General features: G+C 44.5%; 1 protein-coding gene across 5 annotated transcripts; it reads right to left on the bottom strand.

Annotated features, from left to right (window-relative positions):
* On the bottom strand, positions 1–25,857 carry nyap2a (neuronal tyrosine-phosphorylated phosphoinositide-3-kinase adaptor 2a). Of its 5 annotated transcripts, none has more exons than XM_047392291.1 (7): positions 25,533–25,854; positions 21,597–21,813; positions 20,290–20,603; positions 18,622–19,656; positions 8,586–8,714; positions 5,730–5,842; positions 1–1,203 (listed from the first exon to the last, which is right to left on the bottom strand). In XM_047392291.1, exons 2-7 carry the CDS (start codon positions 21,797–21,799, stop codon positions 982–984), a joined length of 2,016 nt encoding a protein of 671 aa, XP_047248247.1. In that variant the 5' UTR covers positions 21,800–21,813; positions 25,533–25,854; the 3' UTR covers positions 1–981. The 5 variants fall into 5 exon arrangements, with proteins under 5 accessions (XP_047248247.1, XP_047248248.1, XP_047248251.1 ...); XM_047392292.1 differs by having other exon boundaries at positions 8,592–8,714; XM_047392295.1 differs by lacking the exon at positions 25,533–25,854 and adding an exon at positions 21,453–21,511 and having other exon boundaries at positions 21,597–21,715.

Here is a 25,857-nt window from a genome sequence, read left to right as displayed (position 1 = left end):
TTCACCCTTTAAAATATTTTAATATAAAAAGATGTTCACGTTTCAACTACACTCCACACACAGACGTCACCATCTTTTCTTTCAGAAATATAAAAACACATCGCAGGGATGTGCTTGATCTTCTTTTCAAACATAGAGATGTTCATATTTTTTCTGCTACACTACTGTCAGAGTAAAAAAAAAAAAAACCATCTGAATCTTTTACAGGTAAAAAAATTTAGAACTAGAAAGACAACAGAAATGTCTGCTACACCTGAACAACCATCCCCTTCTCTTTGATTGGACAGCAGGATGATGTCCTCGTGTGTCAGGTGAGAAGATTTACCTGGATAAAGGGTGTCTAAACACTCAGAACCATTTGAACCGGTCTTTAGGCGTAAACTTCAAACGGAATTAAAGGATGTGTTAAAGCAAATGGAACGACTGGGAAGTTTGACAAATCATCTGGTTGGAGAACACCTTAAAGCTGTCAGAGATTGCCATGGTCTGATGATGAGACACCATCAACATTCTCATCAGCAGCATTATCTCCATCATCCCCACCTTTAGCCTCATCATTATCATCCTCATCATTATTAGCATCATTCTCATCTTTAGCATTATCATTATGGTCATCATCATTCTCACATCATCATCTTATCATCCTCCTTATCTTCACCATCATCATCAATACCACCACCATGATGGTGCCGGTGACTACATCATCATCTTCATCCTTATCAACATCATCTTCATTATGATCATTAATGTCATCATCATCATGACCAGCATCTTAACTACCATGTTCATCACCACCACCATGTTGATGATGGCAACTACATCATCGTCTTCACCAACACTTCTATGATCCTTATTGTCATCATCATCAGCAGCAGCATCATTATCATAATTATCATCATCATAATTATCATCATCATCCTGATTTCTCTCTGAGTCACTGGAAAACATTGTTCTGGATGTCCCTATTGGTGTCTATTGGTCTCAAATGGCGGTGTCCCAGAACACAGTGGTGGTGTGTCCAGCAGCGCTGGGTGGGGCCGAGTACGGCGGCGGTTGCTTCCTCCTCCAGCTTGGCAGGTTGGGCATGCTGTCCTGTTTGCAGAGGTTTTTCTCCAGCTGCTGACGAGCTTTGATCTCTCTACACAACACTCTCTTTTTCTCGATCATCTCCATCATAGTGGGGTCGCCGCAGAGCCACGGCATCTGGTGATGAAGAACAGCTTGTCATCATTAGCACATCATCAACCACAGACTGTTGTCCTGACTGAACACTGAGCCTCACTGTGTGGGTTCAGGGTTAGTTTCACACATGAACACTGTAACATTAGTCTGTGAATGTCACAACATTCAGACACCAACATGCATAGCAGCAGCAGTCAAGGGTTGGAAGAACGTGTTGATGTTAAAGATGAATGATCAGCGTTATAAATGTTCTAACTGGTTTCATTACACTAATGAGTGCTTTCATATGCCATCAAGCATTTGTGAAAATTGTCAATTAATTTTTAACCTCACTGTGGAGGAACTCTGGCCCACTCGCCGTGGTGAAATGGTTTTATGTTAGCCACATTTCTGAGCCATTCAGAGATCTTCTGGACTTGCTGGTATGCTTTGAATCATTGTTCGGTTGCATAACCAAAGTGAGCTTGAGCTTAAGGTCAAAAACTGACAGCCAAAGAATCTTCAGGATTTTTTGATGGAAAGCAGAATTTCTGGGTCACACAGCTTCCAAAAGGCCCACTTTTGTTTCGTCAGCCCACAGAATATTTTTCTCAAAAATCTTGTGGATCATTAACGTGTCTTTGGTAGATGTGAGTCGGACCTTTATGTTCGTTTTGATGAGCAGTGGTTCTGCCCATGGAACTCTGCCACTGATGTCCTTTTCCCCCAGCCTCCTTCATGTAGTTAAATCTTGAACGTTGACCATTACTGAGACAAGTGAGGCCTTCAGAGCGTTAGATATTGTCTCGGATCTTCTGTGACCTCCTGGATGAGTCTTTGATGCACTTTGGAGTAATTTTGGTAGGTCGGCCTGTACTGGGAAGGTTCCCTACTGTTTCATGTTTTCCTCCATTTATGGATAATGGCTCACACTGCGGTTGTTTTTTTGAGACCTTTTATCCTACTTCATGCTGTCATACAGGTTCTAGTTAAGTGATTTCTTGATTCAACAGTAATAAGGAAGGTGGATGGCTAGCGAAACTAAACAGAAAATGCATTGTGTACCATCTGTCCTGTGGGTGCCCGCTCCTCTTGTTTTAAAAACGTAACTTGAACTGAAGGCTTATAACCATTAAAACCTGTTGATTTGAAGTTCTGGTGTGGCGTTCTGCTGCAGGCAGGGGGTGAGTCCAACCATGTGTTTGCAAAAACAACAAAGATGAAGAAAGGAGCTGCAGCTCATTTTTCTCGGGTTAGTTTGGCATTGGGATGCTGTGAAGGCTTGGTAAGGTGTATTCGTCACTTCCTGTTTTCGCTGTTGGTGAATTGTTTGGTGTGTGAAGCTCTCTCGTTTGATCTGATTTCTCTCTACTGTGATACCTCTTACTTGTTCTAATACATAAGCACGTTAAAACACATACTTTCTGTTGCTGTATTTAACGTTTGGGGACTCTCCGTGTCTTACACGGTTTTTCTAGTAGTGGGAAGGGGTCGCTAACTTAGCGTTAGCTTTAGCTCCACCATGGCTACCCGTTCTACTGTTTCTCTCTCTGAGTCTCCTCCTCTCTCCTGCTCTCTGTGTCAGATGTTCAGTTACTCCTCTGCCTCCTTTAGTGATAATGGGACGTGTAATAAATGTAGCATTTTTGTAGCTTTGGAGGCGAGGGTGTCGGAATTGGAGGCCCGGCTCCGTGCTGTTGAAAAACCAGCAGATAGCCGAGGCCCCTTAGCCAGCGCGGAGCCACCGAGGGTAGCTCCCCGTAGCAGTCCTCCAGCAGAGCCCGCGCAGCCAGGGCCTCAGGCCGGCTGGGTGACGGTACGTAGAAAGCATAGTTCTAGATCCCAGCCCACAGGTCACCACCAACCCGTCTGTGTTTCTAACCGATTTTTCCCGCTCAGCGACTCACCCGCTGAGAAGCCAACTCTGGTAATTGGCAGCTCCATAGTCAGAAACACTGGCACTAGAGACACCAGCGACTACAGTCAAATGTCTGCCAGGGGCCAGAACGGGCAACATCAAATCCTACCTGAAACTGCTGGCTAAGGATAAGCGTAAATGCAGTAAGATTGTTATTCACGCTGGCGGTAATGACACCCGGTTACGTCAATCGGAGGTCACCAAAGTTAGTGTTGCTTCGGTGTGTAAGTTTGCCAAAACAATGTCGGACTCCGTCATTTTCTCTGGTCCCCTCCCCGATCGGACCAGTGACGACATGTTTAGCCACAAGCTGTTTTTTGTTTCAATTTTATTTAAGAAGAATCCCATAAAGTCATGGTTGCTAAGAGCTAAGGGAATGGATGGCTCAACAGAGTTATGACTCTGTGTAAGTTTAGCAACTGTACTAAAGAGAAACCTAGGATTATTCTTGTTCTCTTCTATTAATGATGAGAAATAAGCTGTTCTAGCTTGGTGAAGTGTCTTTTTATACAACAGTAGGCTATTTTTCCAGATTAAGTAGGAATCCTCTAGGTGTGTAGAGCGCCATTTTCTCTCCAATTTTCTAAAATTGTGCTTTAAAGTATGCAGCTCTGAATTAAACCAAGGAGCCAGCCTCCTATGAATAATTACCTTCTTTTTCAAGGGGGCTGCATTGTCTAATCCACCACGCAGTGATGAAGTAACATTATGAACAAGAGAATCAATTTGTGAAGGGGCAGAAACAAAATTACTGCCCACTACTGTGTTTTTCTGTGATAATGAGGAAATTAAAAGTGAAACAGATTCTTTAAAGGTTGTTACAGCATCACCTGATAATGATCTGATATAACGAAATTTTCTTTCAGGTGTTATGAGAAAATATTGTTATGTCTTTACACTCAAAGCCATATGTCCGCACAAGGTCCAGAGAATGAAGACAAAGGTGGGTAGGTTTGTTAATGTTTTGAGCAAAGCCAATTGAGTCTAATATAGCATTAAAGGCTATATTTAGGCTATCACTTTCAGTGTCAACATGAATGTTAAAATCCCCCACTATAATAACTTTATCTGTATTTAACACTAAATCAGATAAAAGGTCTGAAAACTGATCTAAAAATTGAGAGTAAGGACCTGGTGGACGGTACAAAACAACAAACAGAAGTGGTTTCGGTGCTTAAAGCAATAGAGTGCTTTAAACACTCTACTGAATTAAAATAGATAAAAAAAGACAACAAGATCACTTGGAGAAGTGAGTTCAGGATGTTCAGGTGGTAAAATATGAACATGAATTCTTTCGGGTTTTAACCCGTATGACCTGAACCTAGAACCGGTTCTCGTTAAAGATTAACTCACATAACACAGATTGGACCTAAATGAATAAAGTGAATTAAATTTAGTTCTCATCTAATATGATAATAACAATTTCATCCAAAAAAAGGACCGAAGACCCATTATGATGTGTAGCCAGTCCGGAATTAATGTAAAGGAACCAGAATTCTGAACAGAAATAGATTGGTTCGAATACAATTATTTAAACAACGAAAAACTGACACTAGACTCAGACAGAACACAGAGCAAGCAAGACAACATGTAGGTTTTTATTTGAAAAGGTTTGACACAGAAACACAATCACGGGGACAAGGTGATTAATGCCAGGCAAGGATCGACTCAGTTCTAGTCCGGTTCTAAGAGTTAGCTCTTTGAAGGTTCTGTTCTGCTTTGAAAAAGTTCTAATTAAAGGGAACAGTGTTGAAGGACAGGATTGAAGATGTTATGCTTAATTTCTTTTGTTTAATTAAAGGAAAAACTCTGCAACAGATGGGGGAGGACTGTAGTCGGACCGGACTGAAACTGGGCCACGGTGTGTACTGTGTAGTCAGAACAACAGGGTGGAGTTCATGTGTTTCATAACAGGGGGAGTTAGAATCAGGATGGGTCAGTTACAGATCAGGTTGGGGCGGGGGCAGTATGGTTAGGTTTGGGGGGAGGGTCAGAGAGTATGTTACAGGTGGGTGGAGTCAGCATGCAACAGTCAGTGTGGTTCCGAACGGGGCTGGGTCAGTAGGGATCAGATCATGGAAGGGTCAGAACACAACAGAACGTCAGTTTTTATCAGAATGTGGTGGAGTCAAAATGCTTTGAAATGGCGGCACGGTCAGTATGGGTCAGAGTGGGGCGTGGCCACTACATATCGGAATGAGGTACAGTCCACATGTAACAGAATGGGGCGTGGTCAGAATGGGGTGGAGTCAAAATGCTTTAAATGGCAGCATGCACAGCATGTGGAAGAATGGAGCTGGTCAGTATGGGTACAAATGAGGCGAAGTAAGAGGATTTGGCTTGATTTACGATTTTTTGACACTATAGAAGAGGTTTTAAAGAGTATTATTGTGTCAGAGTGCTTTAGAATGACTGTTAGTTCTACTGGTAGAAATTTCAGCATGTTAAAGTAGTACTGAGCCAGTGAATGTTCAGCTGCAGGCTGTTAGTGATTAAAACTCAGATTAAGACTGAAAACTGAGTTGAGGAGAAGGTCTGAAGCTTCTGCTCTCTGTTTGTTCAGTCCTGTGTGAACATTTCAAACACATGTGGTCAGAACAAGTGACAGACACAAGCAAACAGCTAAAAGGCTGATGAACAGGTGTCTTACCCGGCTGAGGGCGGGATGGTGGGACTCATGGAGGTGGCGCTGTGGCGTTCCGCCAGGAGACGGAACCCCAGATGTTGATGCAGATCGGCCCAGTTTACCCACAGTCTTTGACTCTGTAGAACCAGACAGCAGGACATCAATCACCTGACAGATATCAGCTGAGCTTCATTTTACATTCAGAAAGCTATTAATCCTAGAGAGGAAAGCAGTTCCAGTTAGTGCTCCCTGATGGTTAAAAACACATTCATACAGTAATTCATCAACATCAGTCCAGTACCAGGCTTCCCAGACAACTAACCTGAGGTTCACCTGAGCTTTAAATAGAAACAGTTATTTTTCCATTTATTTTTACTATTTTCTACATGCTAAAAGCACATAGAAAAGATCTAAAAGGATCTTTTAAGAACTCTAAAAATGTTGACATGAGTTGTGTCACTTGTAAATTTTCCTTTAATCAATCATTTAATGGTTCATGCCTTTAATAATCATTTTATTATTATCTTTCAGCATCAGAAGACCAACAGATCTCCAGAATATGACAATGTCTCCTCCTCACGCCTGAGATCCAACAGGCCCCATTTTCACTCAGCTCTTTATCAGGTCTCTGGAGCTGTGTGAGGTTCCCTCCTCCTTCAAGCATTCCACCATCATCCCGACAGTTCCAAAACTTAATCTGATCTTGATGAAGTGTTCTTGATCCCAGTGTTCTGCGTCTTCACTGCTCTGTCAGATGGCCATTAAGAGGTGACATGCTTTCTTGTTTTTTTGAACTGTTGAAACCAGTAACATTATTCCTTGAGGAGAAAGAGAAGAACTATGCTGAGCCTCGTGACCTCCAGTGGAATTCAGATTTGAGGTTTCTAGTCGACATGTTGAATCATCTGAACAAGCTGAACTTAGATCTTCAAGGAAAGCTTAAAATGCTGCCTGACCTGGTGCAAAGTGTGTTCACATTATCAGCAAACTCAGGCTCTTCTCTACCCATCTTCAGAAGGGAGACTTGACCCATTTTCCATCCTTGTCAAAGGCAACTGCATCATCAGAGGTAAAAAACAACCTGCTATGCAACACTGACTGAAAATCTGCAGAAAGGTTTTGAGGAAAGATTTTATGACCTGAAATAAAAACGACCTCAGATAACATTTCTCATCAACCCATTTACTGCAGACTGTTCAAAGGCCCCCTTGGTGATGGATGAAGCAGCCTCCCAGTTGGAGATGCCTGAACTTTGTGAGGATGACAGACTGAACCACAGAGTTTTGGAAAATTATGCCCACAGACAAATACCCCAACATAAAACAGGCTGCACTCAAGCTATTGTCAATGTTTGCATCAACATGTCTGTGAATCGGGTTTTTCTACACTTAAGCAAGTGAAGTCTAAACGTGAAAGAGATGCTTCGAGTAGCCACAACACAGTACAAGCCAAGCATAAAGACACTTGTTAAAAATAAAGACTGTCAGATGTCCCACTGAGGCCTAGGGACAAAGAAACAAAACCAGTTTGAGCAAGCAATGTGTTATGTAACTAATATTAAAATAGCTGTTTGGTTCTTTAAGGTGATGGTAGGCTTTATTTGGCTCCTCATGCTGAACTGGTTCGCCACCCCTGACCTAGAACTTGACCTGCTGAAGACGGAAGACAAGGGCCTTCCAGAGAACACCCCCTACACTGCCTCCCCTCACCATCCTCAACAACACTGTGTCTGCTGTGGACCACTTGCGGTTTCTAGGCACCACCCAGTCTCTGGACCTGAGATGGTCCTCACACATAGACACTATTTGGAAGAAGGTCCAGCAGAGACTGAACTTCCAAAGTAGAAGTCCAATCTTCCACAGGAGCTGCTGGTCATCTTCTAAACTGCCATCATTCAGTCTATCCTATTCCATCTCAGTGTGGTTTGGCTCATCCACGAAACAGGACAGGTCCAGACTGCAACGAATAATCAGGTCTGCAGAGAGAATAATCAGGGCTGACCTTCCCTCCATCCAGGACCTATACAGGTCAAGGATCAGGAAAAACTAACATCTCTGCAGACCCCACACACCCTGCACACAAACAGTTTAAGCTTTTACCGTATATACCAATATATTTTTTGATATTTATATTTTAAATGTCTGTAAAGCAAAGTTGAACCAGTCATTGAAAAATCAAATTCGTTGCTTGTGTCTCAAACCTGCTGAATAAATGTGATTCTGATTTATTACGGACCCATTCAGTGGGTGTTGTTGACGTCCAGAGGGAGGATGGTAGATGTTTGAGCTTTTAACAGATAAAAGTTTATTCCTGTAAGTTGTTTATATTCTCTCTAAATTATTCCTTTTATAAATCCATAAGGTTTAATACCGAATGTCAAGTTGACCCAGGAGCCATCAATATTTAAACGTTTCCAGTTGGACAGGAAAGAAAGAACATTTTGTCAAAGCTGTGTAAACCTTAAAGGTGCCTGGGGCACTGAGATGTTTGAAATGTAACTGAATTCATTAAATTTAGATTTTTTCTCAGGAGTCTGCTGTCTGTAGATTAGTTTGTCACTCAGAACCAATCATGGAAATGCCATCTGACTGCACGCATACCTCTGGTTTTAATTAGGAGGACAAGAAGGCAACACTAATCTCCTTCATGCAGGTTCCTCTGCTGTTTCTGTAAGATCTGTTTGATCACAAGTCCTGTAGTCGATCAAATTATGAATTTAAACAAACTGAAACTGGTCATTTTATTCAACTAAACCAAACCTGTCTGACTCCAGTCTGGGCCTGTAAGGGGTCGAGTTTGGGTTTGGATCCATCCAACCTGTCTCTGCAGGTTCTTCTGTTGCTAGAACAGTCCAGACTTCAGAGGATTACAGCAACTCACCTCCTCCTCCTCCTCCTCCTGACAGCATCATGGTGGGGCTCACAGACGACCTCCCCATCCTGCTGGAAACTGGACTTGATTGTCCATCTCTGTCTTTACTGTCGTGTCTCGGCAGAGACTTGGAGTCTCCTGCAGACACGAAACAGAAACACATCTATGCAGACATGAAGAAACCAGCAGATCTCATCATTTAATTTGATAATTTTCTCACAGAAGACAAACCAAACCACAAGGAGGAAAGAATCTCAGCTGGTGAAACAAAATGAAACTTAAAGAGAAAACATGAGAGCATGCAACAGAACATTAAACCTTCTTATTTCTGGAAGGATCTTCTACAACAAAACATTAAGTGAGAAGGTTTGTTAGAAATGATCAAAGCATTTAAGGTTACCGTAGCAACAAGATGGTTTTATATCAAATGAAAAGTATTTTTGAAATGTTTTAGCCTGGGTTAGGGTTAAAAACTTTTGATGGAGAACAGAAACAACAATCTGTTCAAAGGTTGTAGTGTTTTCAACTTCTCTGACTGATCCACGACACATCAAAGTGGTCCCCAGAGCAGGCCCAGTTTCTCTCAGAAAACCAACACCTGCCATTAATCACCAGGTGATCAGGTGGTTCAAGGGTCAGTCAGTCAGTCATTTTCTACCACTTATTCCATAGTAGGTCACAGGGGAGCTGGTGCCTATCTCCAGCAGTCTATGGGTGAGAGGCTGGGTTCACCCTGGACAGGTCACCAGTCCATCGCAGGGCAACACACAAACAACCACACACACACTCATTCATACACCTAAGGGCAATTTAGATTGACCAATTAACCTAACAGGCATGTCTTTGGACTGTGGGAGGAAGCCAGAGTACCTGGTGAGAACCCACGCATGCACGGGGAGAACAAGCAAACTCCATGCAGAAAGACCCCAGGCTGGGAATTGAACCCATGACCTTCTTGCTGCAAGGCAACAGTGCTACCAACTGCACCACCGTGCAGTCCTGAGATGGATGTATCAAATAAATTATCTTTCTCTTAACCAATAAAGGTAGAATTGAGTGTTTTTTGTAAATGTTTTACTTCATGGTCATGTGCTGCAGCACCTCATGAATTTATTTAATCTCTCTGACTTACAAATCAAACTAACTCAGCAGGGCTAACACTACTGTAGAAAAGGCGATTGGAGTTGCTGTGCAGGTTAACCAATCAGATCAGGGTCAGGGTTTATTTTGTGAGCCACAGCAGCAGTTTAGATGATTTTATGATGTACTGTAGTTTTGGAAACAAAGCGTAATTTGTTGATAGTCGATTTTATTAAGCTGTTTTTTAGTTTGTTAATATGGGCACCAGATTACCACCTTTAGAGGGGATAAGCTGTGGCAGAAAAAGCAGCAGAGATGCTTTCAGATTAATAGTTTTATTTACTTCACAAGGCACCAGAATATTCCTCTTATCTCACCTAGCGTCTGCATTCTGAACAAAATGTCGAGTTGACCTAACCCAGGACCTTCTTGCTGCAAGGCAACAGTGCTACCAACTGCGCCACTGTGCAGCCCTGGTTCAAGGGTATTCAGATCAAAATGATCCTGGAGGTGTCACGTTCTGTGTTTGGATCGGACCAATGCGCAGACAGGAGCTTGGGAGCCGCATGATTAAATGAGTTATCAGCTTTATTAAGCGATTTCCAGGTGAAGCAAATAAATCACTTCAGGTAACACAAGAGTCCAGACAAAAACTTACATGAGAGTTCACTGCGGAACATGTAGAGAAACAGAACCAGGAATAGTGACGGAGGAACGAGCGGGGAACAAAGAACACAGACCAACTAATATACAGGGAGATAACAAAGGCAGGTAATCACAGGAACTAAGAACAGGTGTGGCAAGGAGACAGGGACAGGTGGAACTAATTAACAATAAAGGGAAACATAGACCTAAGCACAGTTAACACAAAAACACAAACCAAGTCCAAAGATGTCATACCATGACAGGAGGAAGTCAGACCAGTCCCTGATCACCAGAACCAGAGCCTTCTATAAAATCTGTCTCCTGGTTTTATCCAGTTAAGGAACTTTGCTGAATAAAGGAGTGCAAATAAGGTCCGTCCGTCTGTCCATCTGGCCAGAACTCAATGCACGTGAACTCAAACTGAGACTGAAATCTGGATCTGCAGCTCATCGGTTAAATGTTCTCTTCTGTGGAAAACTGTTGAAACACAAATAACCTGCTAAAGTACCAACTGTATGCTGGTCGATAGGGAAACTTGCACCAGACCAGAACTAGAGAAGATTCTCAAGAGATAATTTATAAAAACAGCTTCAGTTTGTGTAGCCTGTGTTTCCATATATTATCTACTTATTTAAAACAAGTCTGCATCATGAGAACATTCGAGATCTTAATCGGTGCACAGTGGAGAAATTTAAGCAAGAGTAAATCTTGCCCGGAAAAGGGTGGCTTGTCCTCTTCCGGTTTGAGGGGAGTTCAATTCAATTCAATTCAATTTAGTTTATTTAAATAGCGCCAATTCACAACACGTCGTCTCAATGTTCTTCACAACAGTCAGGTTCATACATTCCAATTAATCGTAACCATTGAACAGTTCAGTCAGATTCAGTTATTTATTCAAATTGGATAAAAAGTTTTTCTATCTAAGGAAACCCAGCAGATTGCATCCAGTCAGTGACTTGCAGCATTCACTCCTCCTGGATGAGCATGTAGAGACAGTGGACAGTCACTGGTGTTGACTTTGCAGCAATCCCTCATACTGAGCATGCATGTAGTGACAGTGGAGAGGAAAAACTCCCTTTTAACAGGAAGAAACCTCCAGCAGAACCAGAACCAGGCTCAGTGTGAGCGGCCATCTGCCACGACCGACTGGGGGTTTGAGAGAACAGAGCAGAGACACAAAGAGAACAAAGAAGCACTGATCCAGGAGTACTTTCTATTGGAAAGAAAAGTAAATGTTAATGGATGTAGCTCCTTTAGTCGTTTCATCTAGAAAGAAAGAACAGATAAACTCTGAGTCAGTTTTCAAGGTTAGAGTCTGAAAGAGAGCACATAGAGAGCTGTACCTGCCACTTGAGTTCCTGCTTCAAATGGAGGAGTTTAAGTATCTCGGGGTCTTGTTCACGAGTGAGGGAAGAATGGAGCGGGAGATCGACAGATGGATCGGTGCGGCTGCCGCAGTAATGGGGGCATTGTGCCGGTCCGTTGTGGTGAGCCGAAAAGCGAAGCTCTCGATTTACCGGTCGGTCTACGTTCCTACCTTCACCTATGGCCATGAACTTTGGGTCATGACCGAAAGAACGAGATCCCGGATACAAGCGGCTGAAATGAGCTTCCTCCGTAGGGTGGCCGGGCACTCCGTTAGAGATAGGGTGAGGAGCTCGGAGTAGAGCCGCTGCTCCTCCACATCGAGAGGAGCCAGTTGAGGTGGCTCGGGCATCTATACCGGATGCCTCCTGGACGCCTTCCTCGGGAGGTGTTCCAGGCACGTCCCACCGGGAGGAGGCCCAGGGGACGGCCCAGGACACGCTGGAGGGACTATGTTTTCCGGCTGGCCTGGGAACGCCTTGTGCTCCCCCCGGAGGAGCTGGAGGAGGTGTCTGGGGAGAGGGACGTCTGGGCATCTCTGCTGAGTCTGCTGCCCCCGCGACCCGGTCCCGGATAAGCGGAAGACGACGACGATGAGTATGAGTAAATCTTGGCCCGTGTATTTCTGCATGGCATTCACATGTTCTCCTCCTGCTTCCACAGTCCAAAATAAACATGCATGTTAAGTTATTTGTTCATTATAAATTGTCTTTAGGCCTGAGTGTGTGTGAGCATGGTTGTTTGTCCTGTGTGTCTCTGTATTCTATTGATGACCTGGACAGATGGATTGTTTTCATGCTTTTCATTGGTTAGAATGTAAAACTGTCTTCTCTAACCAGGCATTAACATTTCTCTGCTTCATGTTCGACCAAACTGTAGTAAAAAAATAAAACATTTAGAGATCTAGAGAAAAGTGAGCAGAGAACTTAACCTCCGTCTTGTTTTTCTGAAATTAATCTGGACTCACATTCAGTTTTTATTTAATTCACAACACATGTCGTCTCAAGGCTCTTTATAAAGTCAATTCAATCAATCATACAGATTCCCAGTCAGGTTCATACATTCCAATTAATCCTAACTATTGAACAGTTCAGTCAGATTCAGTTATTTATTCAAATTGGATAAAAAGTTTTTCTATCTAAGGAAACCCAGCAGATTGCATCCAGTCAGTGACTTGCAGCATTCACTCCTCCTGGATGAGCATGTAGAGACAGTGGACAGTCACTGGTGTTGACTTTGCAGCAATCCCTCATACTGAGCATGCATGTAGCGACAGTGGAGAGGAAAAACTCCCTTTTAACAGGAAGAAACCTCCAGCAGAACCAGAACCAGGCTCAGTGTGAGCGGCCATCTGCCACGACCGACTGGGGGTTTGAGAGAACAGAGCAGAGACACAAAGAGAACAAAGAAGCACTGATCCAGGAGTACTTTCTATGGGAAGGAAAAGTAAATGTTAATGGATGTAGCTCCTTTAGTCGTTTCATCTAGAAAGAAAGAACAGATAAACTCTGAGCCAGTTTTCAAGGTTAGAGTCTGAAAGAGAGCACATAGAGTTAGTTACAGTAGAAGCTCAGCCAGTAGAACATGGAGTTAAAAGTTGAAATAACAGCAGATAATACAAAATTGGAGAGTAAACTGACATGAAGGTTTAAGTGTAACTTAGTCTAAAAACTGGTGAAAATGGTTGAATGTCTTCTGGCGACCTGACTTGCCGTCTTCTTAACGTAACGTATCTCACCAAACTGACTAGTCTTTCTCTGTGCCTGACAAAAACCTCATCTATTGTTGTTTTAATGTATGTTTAGACCCTGCTCTGGATAAAACATGTTTCTGACCGGGCTTTTCCACTGGTGCTTAACCAGTGCTGGTGTTAGAGCCAGTGCTTCACTGGTCCTTCAAAAGAACTGTTTTGGTTTTCTAGAAGCTGAGAACCAACTTGGTTTGTGAACACTTCACCCTCCCCCCAATCCATGAATCTCTCATCCACACCAGCAGAACTCAAAAATGGGAGTTATGGTGCATTCTTGTTGTACTCGAATGTTTGATACTCTAAATTCCCAGTCAGGAATGCGTTAGAGAAACCCGCTGAAGTTGGAATTCCTACTGGGAAAGTTGGAGAGCAGAGTTCAGCATCCAATATGACTCTGTGCATACATAATGTGGTGATAGTTATCGCTTTACAAAGTCAGCCCAAGGGAAAAGCGAACTAGGCTGCTGCATAGGGCCTCCAAGCCATCACGGTCCTCCCATAAATGCTTACATTTTAACACAGACCAAGATATAAAATGAGGATGAGGATATTACTAAATTACTAAATTTTATTTGATGGTTTCAGCAAAGATCAGTTAAAACATTTTATATTGTTTAAACAACTTTAACCTCTCTCAGATTTAATCAAATCTGTACTGAAAGGCTGTTAGTGGTGCTGATGGTCTTAACAGGAAGAGGGGGTCCAAATTAAATTCTGCTTTAGGCACCCAGGTGACTGTGGCTCAGTAGGAAGAGTAGTTGTCTTGCAATCAGAAGGTTGTGGTTTCAATTCCAGCTTCCTCCTGCCATATGTTGATGCACTTAACCTCAAGTTGCTTACTGATCGGTGTATGAATGTGTGAGTGTTAGTGAGTGCGATTGGGTGAATTTGGCTCTAGTGTAAAGCGCTTTGAGTGGTCTGCATGACTGGAAAAGCCATTTACCATACCACCTTGGACCAGCCCTGCCAGAATAAACTGTAGACTTAGCATTGTTAATGGTTTGTACATCTGTGAACATGTTCTTTTTGAGTTTACACTCACAAACTAGTGAGAAATATTTTGCAATCAGTTATTATCGCTATTGGTAGTTAGCACCAATACTCACATAAATGGTGCCCTGTGCAAGCCCCCCCTTCTGCAGCCCCCTTAACCAGTTATAATCCAGTAAGTTATGTCACCCAAATGTCACCCTGGGCAACTGCCCATTTGACCCATAATTAAAAACCACTGGTAAATGCCACTGGCATCACAACAATAGCAAGTCTCACTGTTTTCCAACTTGCAACGAGAAGGCTTGGGTGTGACGTTTCTCGTGCCTTGGCTGAGAGTTGACGCTGAGAAAGAACCAATTTTGGGGGCCAGAACCACAGCTTGCAGCCGTGTAAACACAAAGAACTGGTTCTAAACAAGCACTACAAGTTTTGGCACTGAAATTGGCTTGGTGGAAAACAGGCTGATTGGAAACCAGGAATGTTTCTGGGGTGTTTCTCCATCACATAAACACGAGAGTTTAATATCAGCTCAGCCAGCAGAACCCAGTTTCACCAGCATGACTTCAGAAACCATGAATATATTAGTTTGATAAGTGACCCATTTTGTACCTTTGTAGTACTGCTGTAGTACTCTCTTTGTTAGTCTCGTTGCACCTCTTGTCATCGTTTTTAAGGCCGATTTGACCCACATGCAGAGAACACTCAAACAGAGAACGTTTAAAGAATTTATTAACAATTTGTGAAATGTACAAGGAGCGAAGTTTCCAGGAAGGCCGTCTGACTGGAAGGGAAAACAACAAGGTGAGTTCAGATCGGGATACAGACTTGCTAATTCTGTGGTTAGGCTTACTATTCGGGAGGGCAATCCGCCAGGGGGGAGATGGTTGCGAGTCCGGGACAGTGAGGTAGTGCTGATTCCGTTAGGGCTTCTTGATGATCCAGGAGGAACCGTAGGAGGGTGGACAGGGTTCGCTTAACCAGACAGAGAGGTATCCAGGGCGGCCCGCTGCATGGAATGAATCCAGAGTCCAGACTGTGATCAGAGGTTTTCTTGAGATCTCCAACAAGGAGCAAGGCTGAGGTGCCTAAGACAAGGTAAACAGACTGTTAGTAAAAATCCTCATAAAACAATCACAAGATACAAGGTATATGGCCAGGTAGTACTACCACGAAGGGCAAAAACACTCAGGCGCAGAAGTGCAGGTGAGCCGCCCTCATATAGTCCTCTGAACTGATGAGTCAATGAAGAACACCTGTCACACCTTCGGTCCTCCAGCTCCGCGGCCCTAGAGGTGGAAAAAGGAAGCAGCAGGCACAGAGACAACCAGACTCTGACACTACCTCCTCCTCAACAGTCGAATGGAGAGAAACCAGTAGCAGCCGACACGTGAAAGTTGTGTGAGTATTCGACCCATGGGAGATAGGTGCTCCATTCGGTGGGACTGGATGCGGTCACACAGCGGTGTGCAGCCTCTAGCTCCTGGTTGAGCCTCTCTACCTGACCATTGGTCTGTGGGTGGTGACCGGACGTCAGCAAAACCTTAGCTCCCAGGGCGGTGCAGAACTCCTTCCAGACTCGGGCGGTGAATTGGGGGCCGTGGTCGGATAGACCATCTTGGGGAATACCATGGAGCCGGAACACATGTTTAACCAGGAGCTTGGCAGCTCCTAGCTTGGCAGTCTGAAGGGCCGAGGGCAACTTCCTGAGAGGAACGAGATGGCATGCTTTAGAAAACCTGTCTATAATAGTCATAATTGTGGTCATACTCTGAGAGGTAGGGAGGCCGGTGATGAAGTCCACAGCGATGTGGGACCAAGGTCGGTGAGGAATACTGAGTGGTTCTAGGAGACCGGCAGACGGACAATTAGAAGTCTTATTTCAGGCACAGACTGAACAGGCAGAGATGTAGTCCTTAACCTCCTTGTGCAGCATGGGCCATCAGAAGTGTCTGGTAATCGAAGTGATGGTCCAACTGGCTCCTGGATGGACAGCAAACTTTGAAGTGTGAAACCAGGTTATAAGCCGGGACTGTACTGCGGCAGGGACGAGCATGCGGTTAGGTGGCCCCGTTCCAGGACACGGGTCAGCGAGGATAGCCTGTCGCACACAGTCCTCAATCTCCCGGGTCACGCCCCCTATGGTGCAGCAGGGTGGCAGTACGGCCAGCTTCTCTGAATCATCTGGATTGAATTGTCGGGACAGGGCATCAGGCTTGGTATTCTTGGTTCCAGGTCTATAAGAGATCAAAAGATTAAAGCGGGAAAAGAAAAGTGACCAATGTGACTGACGGGGATTTAACCGCTTAGCGGCTTTGATGTATGACAGGTTCTTGTGGTCTGTCCAACCTAGCACCGGCTGCTCGGCGCCCTCCAGCCAGTGCCGCCACTCCTCCAAAGCCAGCCTGATGACCAACAACTCCCTGTCTCCGATATCATAATTCCTCTCCGCCGCCGACAGACGGCGAGAGAAAAAGGCGCAGGGGTGAAGCTTCTCATCACAGCCATGGCGGTAAGACAGTACCGCACCTACTCCAGAGTCTGATGCGTCGACTTCCAAAACGAACTGCTTGGCTGAATCCGGGTGGATGAGCACAGGAGCCTGGGTAAACTTGCTCTTTAAAGTGGAGAAGGCGGCCTCAGCCTCCGGGGTCCAGGTGGAGGGAACCTTTGTGGATGTCAGGGCGGTCAGAGGGCTGGCCATGCGGCTGTAGTCCTGAATAAACCTCCTGTAGTAGTTGGCAAATCCTAAAAAGCGTTGCAGTTGTTTTCGAGTGGTAGGTGTAGGCCAGTCTTCCACAGCCCTGACCTTGTCTGGATCAGCACGAACCTGTCCACCCTCAAGGATGTAGCCCAAGAAACTGATGGATGGCCGATGAAACTCACACTTCTCAGCTTTCACATATAGTGGGGTTCTGCAACAGGCGTTGCAAGAACAGACGGGCATGTAGGCGGTGTTCTGCAAGAGTCTTAGAATAGATCAGGATGTCATCTAAATAAACAAAAACAAACAAATTCAGGAAGTCCCGTAAAACGTCATTGATGAGGGCCTGAAAAACGGCAGGACCATTGCATGGTTCAAAAGGCATGACAAGATACTCAAAATGTCCCAGCGGGGTCTTGAATGCCGTCTTCCACTCATCCCCCTGGCGGAGCCGAACTAAATGATAGGCATTTCTAAGGTCTAGTTTTGAGAAGATAGTGGCCCCATGTACTGGTTCAAAAGCAGATGAGGAGGGAGCGGAGTGTCGAACCATGAGCCTGGATTAAATGGTCTTGTATGGAAACGGATCTCCGGAGGGCCTCTGCTGGGTCCGGCAGACCTGAGTGTTCTGTCATTGTTTTTAAGGCCGATTTGACCCACATGCAGAGAACACTCAAACAGAGAAACATTTAAAGAATTTATTAACAATTTGTGGAATGTACAAGGAGCGAAGTTTCCAGGAAGGCCGTCTGACTGGAAGGAAAAACAACAAGGTGAGTTCAGATCGGGATACAGACTTGCTAATTCTGTGGTTAGGCTTACTATTCGGGAGGGCGATCCGCCAGGGGGGAGATGGTTGCGAGTCTGGGACAGTGAGGTAGTGCTGATTCCGTTGGGGCTTCTTGATGATCCAGGAGGAACCGTAGGAGGGTGGACAGGGTTCGCTTAACCAGACAGAGAGGTATCCAGGGCGGCCCGCTGCATGGAATGAATCCAGAGTCCAGACTGTGATCAGAGGTTTTCTTGAGATCTCCAACAAGGAGCAAGGCTGAGGTGCCTAAGACAAGGTAAACAGATTGTTAGTAAAAATCCTCATAAAACAATCACAAGATACAAGGTATATGGCCAGGCAGTACTACCACGAAGGGCAAAAACACTCAGGCGCAGAAGTGCAGGTGAGCCGCCCTCATATAGTCCTCTGAACTGATGAGTCAATGAAGAACACCTGTCACACCTTCGGTCCTCCAGCACCGCGGCCCTAGAGGTGGAAAAAGGAAGCAGCAGGCACGGAGACAACCAGACTCTGACACCTCTTATGTGTTCTATTACTGTTACAAAAAAATGTGGTACTGATGTAGTACTCGCGTAGTATCAATGTCAACGAAGTAACTCTCTTCTTCATCCTCAAACTTTGTTCTTCACTGGAGATAACACCGTAGCTGAGGGAAAGTTCTGCTGTATTTCTAGCGCTTTCTAGTACTTGTGCATCAGTTTTGTAGTGATATTCTTACCTTCACCCTCTCTGCTCTTCCTCCCCCCTGAGCCTCTCTTCTTAGCTTGCCTCCCTGATGCAAACAGGTTGTTGAGTTCGTCCAATGGGCTCGTCGGGGTCTGTGACCTCACCGAGACGTTGTGCATGGATCCGTGGGCGGAGGAGGAGTTACTGAGTTTAGCTCCACCCTCTGCCACCCTCTGAGAGGATGATGATGAAGAGGAGGAAGAGCGGGGTATACTTTCTACAGCTATCAGGGTGTCATAAGGGGGTGGCCTCTTCAAACTCAGAGGAGTCAAAGAGCGCCCCATGCTGATCGGAGACGGACATGCTGATTGGCTGCGGGGGTAACCATGACCACTGTGGGTGGAGCTAGATGACTTGTATAAACTGGAGGGTAGAGGAGGGGCTGATGAGCGACCAGAGGATGTGACTGTGTGAGTGTGGGACAGGTCCCGGTCCCGATCCTGGTCCCGGTCTTTGCGGTGGTGAGTGGAGCCCTGTGACTGCTCTGATTTGCTCAAGGTAACGTTTTCTAGCATAGGCAGACGAGTTACGTCGAGGGGAGTGAGCGGAGACTCGTCAGAGTTGGGGGAGCATTTAGCCGGGGCAGGTGGGAAGACCAGAAGTGGTGGACGGTGAGTCAGGAGGTTAGGGAAGGGCGGAGGAATGTCACAAAATGTGCCCCGGGAGGACCACGCCTCACTCTCGATGATTGTGGACTGTACATCCTGCAGAATGTCCTCCAGCATTGGGTACTTCATCTCCTCATACACAGACTCGCTCTGCTCATTGTCCACAGCTTCCTGCCCTTTCAGCTCATGCAGGATGTTTCCAACCATCTCAATATAAACTGGCTCTTCATCATCAGTGTCTCTAGATGCTGGACTCTGACTCTGAGACGAGGATTTGTCACCTTGAAGGGAAGACTTCTTGCTGCAATGGTTACGGATGTAGGACTCATCAAAAGAGGAGCTCAGCTGAGTGTTTGGGTCTCTCTTGGGTTTGGGCGGAGGCATCTTTTTGGATTCTTCAGTGTGGTGATGGTATCGAGCTGCAGACAAACAGAGAAAACTGAAAACCTAAGGACCTTCTATACATCTCATGTTCACCCACCCTTCACATGCAGCTACAATGAGAAAACTCAGGCTGAAAACAAGTTTCAACTCTTTATTGTTCAACCGGAACTTGGTTTACAGGGTCCAATGTCCTGCATTGTTCAGATGTGTTGCTTGATCCAGTACACCTGACTCAAATAAATGCATTATCTAATCAGGATGTCATTAAGTTCTGCAGAAGCTTGTTAATGACCCAGTGTGGAGAAATCAGCTGTTGAAAACAGAGAAAGACCTAAGGCAGTATTGTCCATCTCCAGCCCTCCAGGCTGGTGTTCTACATGTTCCTGCACTAATGCCACTGATTCAAATGACTGAATTCAGCCTTGCCACGTTCTGCAGGAGCCTGCTAATGACTCATTTCATCATTCAGGTGTGTTGAACCAGAGAAACACCGAAGACATGCAGTCCTTGAGTCCTGTTCAGACCAAAAAGAGTCCTCGAGGACTGACTTTGGACACCACTGATCCAAAGCCTACTGGACAGAGGTTCTTAAGGAACAGAGCTCAGTACCACTGTCCTGAAGGCATGGAGACTTTCTTTTTCAACACATGATTAAGTGTTGTTCTCACCTTCTGACAGTTCTGCACCATCTTTTGTTTCTTGATACTCTCTCTTTATGAAACCAGAGACTCCATCCACCGCCTCAGAGCTGCTGCTCAGTTTGGTGGTAGGATCTCGCTTGGGTTTGGGTGGAGGTTGCTTGCGACTATGGTTGGAGTCTTCCTCCCCTCCACCCACTGAATGAAGAGACTGGGATCGGACAGTGAAGCCCTGGGTGGGCGTGGGCTGTCGGTCCTGTGGTGCCGGCATTGTCATGAAGCCCATCCTGAAATGTTTTCCAGAGTATGCTCCATCTGAAGCCATGGCGACATCTTCACCGATCCTGAAAAAGATCAGGACAGCATTTGGTCAGTTATCTTACCTAAATAGATTCAGCCAAGCATTAATGGACAGAAGTGAAAGGAGATTGGTTTGATTCAAGGGGACAGAGGTCCATGTCTCAAGGTGTTGGGTGATGAGGACTGAAAGAACAATAAGGTTGCAAAGAATGAGATCCAGAGCTAAATAAAACATGAGGGGAATTTGACACTGACTAGACAAGATTAGAGCCCCATACAGCAAGGATTCATGCTGGTGTCCTGCAACTTTTAGTCTTGGCTAAATTTGCCTCCTCAGCATGCCTCAAGTTCCAAAGAGTTCTGCTAATGACCTAATTATTTGATTCAGGTGTGTTGAAGCAGAGACACATCTAAAAGCTGAGGGTTCCGGTCCACTAGGACTGGGTTTGAGACCTTAAGAACCTGGGACAACACACTGACGACCATCTTCAAGCTCCTAGTGAAGGTTGTCTCAGTCCCGTAGTGGATTCATATTGATCAGTGAGCTTTTTAGTTTCCCTCATGTTAACAAATCTACTTCCCCCAATTTAATCTGTACGCCCTGATGTTCTGCAGCAGAGCTAAATGTATCATTCAATAAATGAACCGGGTCATCAAGGCTTCATTTTTTAAAATTAGTCAACCTGCCCACCAGTTGTACCAGCTGCTCTTTGGTTTCCATAGCAGCAACCAAGCAGAACCATAAAGCTGGGCTTGCAGTGTTTAGTTGTTTCTCTGGAGATAAAATGACCAACTTAGGGTTCCAGATGTGGTCAGAGCTCCTGGTTTCTTTCATCCCATGACCAAACAAACTCTGAAGAGTTTGGAAGAACGCAAGATGTTCAGTTTAAGACCTGCAAAGAGAACCTGCTTCTTCTTGCTGTTCCAGAGTCAGAGCCAGTCACCGGGCATCCTGAAATTTCAAAATAAAAGCTGACGAGGTGAGAAACGAGGTTACATTAAACCTGATGATCTGAGTTACAAAACAGCATTTTTACCTTCTAATGGCCTCTTCTTGACGTCTCTTCTTGTGGTGTTTCTCTTGCAGGTAAGTCCAATTGGTGTAGTTCCTTAAGCGGTCGCTCTCTCTGGCGATGTCGGAAGCGTTTTGGATCACCAGTCCATCGTATGCTCGAAGCCCGCTGTCCTCAACATATTGGAAGAACCTTCTAAAGGAAGACGCCTCTTCCTGAGAGGTCATGACTCCCCACAGATCTGAGAGGAGGAGTTGAGAAGGTTATGCGATCCTATGCTGTACTCTTATTGGGTCGGAGTTCTAGGTTCTATGGTCAACAGTCGACAGGTGAGATTATACATCAGTCCGAAATTTGCTGCAACTGCTTCGCATATTTCTGACAAGATATTTGTAGAACATTTGTTGATCTGGTAACTGTCTCTGTTCTCAATTTCACTTTCAACCAGAACTAAATAATCAGAGCCATCTTCATCATCACTGTGCCTCCTCATCAAAAATCTGTGGACTTCACACTGACAGAAACACAATGTTTAGCATCAGAAAGGTGCTCCAGTTTGGATATCATTTGGCTTACATGCAGACCAGAGATGAACCACATGGCCTCCATCTTGATCATGCAGTGGTACCAAACTATTTGCCAAATTATGATGATTATTTTATTTTTAATTAAAATTACTTGGACTATTTTATTAAAGTTTTAATTTATTTTTGCCTGCTCAATGATAAACTTAATATTTTAATGAAGCAAGAGAAGTCGGATCTGTAAATCACTGAAGGTCTGAAACATACATAGGTCTTGAAGGTTGAAAAAGAATAAAAGAATAAAAGCATGCAATGTCCCGTGTTTTTCAGGTTGATTTTCTGTCTACATGTTTTTGTGTGTGTTTGCATCAAAAAGAACAGGACGTGTCTCAGTCATGCTACATTTAGCTGAGTTTATAAATGGGCACCCAGGTCTACTTAGAGGTAAAGGTTCCTGGATGTTTGAAGTCTTGTTTGTTACCCAATTAAAAGCAGATTGCTGATTGATGGTTAATCGAAGATTTGACATGGGTGATACGGCTTTCTGCGCGGGGCAGCTCGGCCTAGTGCGCGCCACGGACCAAAGCACCTTCTCTATAGTTATTGCTCTAAACAAAGGTTTTATTGCCTTTTTTATCCTGTCAGAGGAGTGTGCGCTCCCTGGTGGTGTGAACAGCATAAGCACTGCTGGGGATGCTGCTGAATTGCTGCCTATGCTTTGGTGTCAATTTAAAGCGGTAATTCAATATTTTTTGAGGAGTTTGTAGTGCATTTGACCCCATCTAGTTTAAATATTGCATATTTAGATTCTTTAAAACGTAATTTGTGGATTGTGAAAGCTTTAGTTTTGTATGTGAAAATAAGACGGTTGTTTCTTCGCATTAAGACCACATTAGACTTAGACAAGTCTAAACATATAGACTGGTCAAACTTGTACAACGATTACAGATGCTTTAAAACAAAGTTTCATCCCAGCATTCAATGCTCAGAGAGATGACCAGAAGCTGGTTCTCCATGGAGAAGCAGGTTCTGTCTCTCTCCAGAATGAAATCAAATGAAACTTCATGTCTGGTGATTTGAGATGTGAAACATGATGTAGTCAAATATGTTGAAACAGGAAGGACAGATCTACGCCATTCACAGTGAGGATTAATAGCTTGAGATCTTTATGTCCCTGGAGGGTCGATGCAAAAGAGTCCGTTTGAAATCACCATGAAATGTAAAAGAATAAAAGCACTAACTGGAGTAAAGATGAGCAGTGGAAACATTAAGAACTGCAGCACATAAAACTGCAGATGGTATCTTCTCTGAAAACAGCTTGATGCAGTATGACTCTGTCAACAACAATGTTCTCACCAGAACCAGAGTCAGACTGGATCACACTTGTAAAGGTTTAACACAGAGATTTCTGATGCACCAGCTGTCACTCTGAGGCAGCCCTAAATTCCTCAGAAATGTTTGATACTCTGATCTTTAATGCCTTCTATAAAACTCATTCTGGCACACTGTTAAATGGAATGAATATTAAAAATATTTGGACTCCTTAAAGGACTGAGAACCTTCAGTTCATGGAGTTTGTTGCAAATGTACCTTGTTAATAAAGTGTTTTTGAATCCTTCTGCTCTCTGACGGCGTCCCCTCCCCCACCCTCTGTCTCTCAGCATCCTTCTAAAAATGGAAGAGAGTCAGCCAGCGGTAACCTAGCAACAGCTGCATCTCTCAGAGGAGTATGATGTAATGCTTCCTCGTACGCGGCTGATGAAGGGGAGATGATGAAAGGAGGAGACGGAGGAGGTGAGGCGCAGATGTTCCTCCTAGCGAGGCGAAGTGCTCTGCAGCTCTAACTAACCAGCAGGTCAACGTTTGGAAGATAAAACTCCTCCTGCTGCTCCACCCAGAGCTGCCTGACACCTCATCTGCTGCTGATTTAATTATGTTCATACATAAAGTCGGTTAATCTAAGTAACGTCTCTCCAACAACCACCTTCTCCAGCCCAAAGACCTGAACCTAGCTTTACTCTGAATTCTGTTTCCTGATGGTTCTGTCATCATTTCCAACTCTCTGCTAATGCTTTAAGAAGCTGAGAGTCAGATAATCTGCTGCCTTCAACATAATCAGAAGGGAATGCTCAGAATAAATGCTGCAAGGAAACGGAGCTGAGTCAGGCTGAAAATACCTGCTAAATGTCTGGTTCCCCAAGTTCTGTATGGACTCCACCTGCAGTCCGAATCTAGCTGGTTATCTGGTTATGGTTCTAAACAAAGCTAGCAGGAATTCAAACCAATCACAGAAACAGGAAACATAGTCAGTTACCAAACGTAGGAATCAATACAGGAACCAAGGGTACTAACCAATAACAGAACAGAACCTGAAAACAGGAACCAGGGTCAATAACCAAGAACAGAAACCAAGAACAGCACCCATAGACAGGATCAAACAACAGGAACCTAGAACAAAAACAGGAAGCCCGGTAATAAGTAGAGGACACATGGACGGACGGATGGACGGACAGATGTTTGGATGGATGGATGGATTGATGGATAGATGGATGTCTCATCAGACAGTCTCAGCAGATGGCTACTCACAGTGATCCTGGTTCTGGTTCTGCTGGAGGTTTCTTCCTGTTAAAGGAAGGTTGTTCTTTTAACTGTCACCACATGCTTGCTCAGGAGGACGGATTGCTGCAAGGTCAATGACTCAATGAACCAGCTGGCCTTGCCTAGGAAACCATACAACCAGTTGTCATAATAACCTGATTTAGTTTGCCTTGCATTACATTTAGGATCCGATTGGACCGGGTGTCATTGAATCTGTCTACAGAACTATATTGGATTGGTATGAGTTATTGTGAATTTCTGTGTAACTGGAGATTATTTGGACCAGTTTTCTTCTTGTAAAGGCGTCTAAGAAGACATTTGTTGTTAAAGGGAAAGAGGGACCATAGATAGATGAATCTGAAGCATCGCTCAATGAAACCACAACCTGTTCATCCTGCGGTCCTCTGATTTCAGTTCTGTTCTCCTCTGGTTTCAATCTGGTAATACCCCAGGTTCTGTCCCACGGTGCTCTGGTTTCTCTTTGGTTGTTCTTGGGTTTAAGTCTCATGGGCCTCTGGTTTGGTTTGGTTTAAATATTTTGATCAGGCAGCCATATTGGCTCATGCTTGGGTCACTTCCTGTCTGAAACAGTTCAGATATTTATTTGATTTTTTCCATGTTTTATTCGTTATAAAAGCACATTTTATATGAAATTTATTTTGATTTTGTTCTACTTTCCGATCAAGGATGGCAGCCATGTTGGAGGAAAGGGTTCGGTGTGGGAAGGAGCCAGATGTGTTTTGAACACTTTATTGACCCTTCATGGAAGATTCACATTAAACTGAAAGACATCATTAGAACAGGCAGACATGTTGAAGACATTAGGAAGGAGGCTTACCTGAGGACCGGCGAGGACTCACACTCCCTCCATCCTTCCTCCAGCCCTTCCTTCAGTCCTTCAGCCCTCCCTCTGCTCACAGATGGAGTGATGGAGCTTAACGACGGTCGGAACTCAGAGGAAAGGATGACTCTGATGTTTTTCTGCAGCAGCGATCATCCACCCTTCATCACCCCCTGCTGTCACAGCCTCCTCCCCTCCTTCCCTCCGTCCTGTCATAAATCCTCATGGCTCACACAACGGTCGGCACGAGAAACAGGAGGCTGAAACCACGGCAACCTGACAGCATCCTCAGCCTGCTGACTCCTCCCTCTGTTGACGGCGG

This window comes from Girardinichthys multiradiatus, chromosome 18, assembly GCF_021462225.1.
Source record: "Girardinichthys multiradiatus isolate DD_20200921_A chromosome 18, DD_fGirMul_XY1, whole genome shotgun sequence".
Lineage (NCBI taxonomy): Eukaryota > Metazoa > Chordata > Actinopteri > Cyprinodontiformes > Goodeidae > Girardinichthys > Girardinichthys multiradiatus.
This window is presented reverse-complemented; position numbering and strand designations above follow the sequence as displayed.

What these genes read in the sequence shown, in the direction of transcription:
- nyap2a (XM_047392291.1), bottom strand. Translation starts at nt 21,799, where the DNA reads ATGACCTCTCAGGAAGAGGCGTCTTCCTTTAGAAGGTTCTTCCAATAT. An exon ending in CAAGAAGAGGCCATTAGAAG is followed by an intron (nt 20,604 to 21,596) that starts GTAAAAATGCTG and finishes GATCTTTTTCAG; the next exon opens with GATCGGTGAAGATGTCGCCA. An exon ending in ACCATCCCGCCCTCAGCCGG is followed by an intron (nt 1,204 to 5,729) that starts GTAAGACACCTG and finishes CTTCATCACCAG; the next exon opens with ATGCCGTGGCTCTGCGGCGA.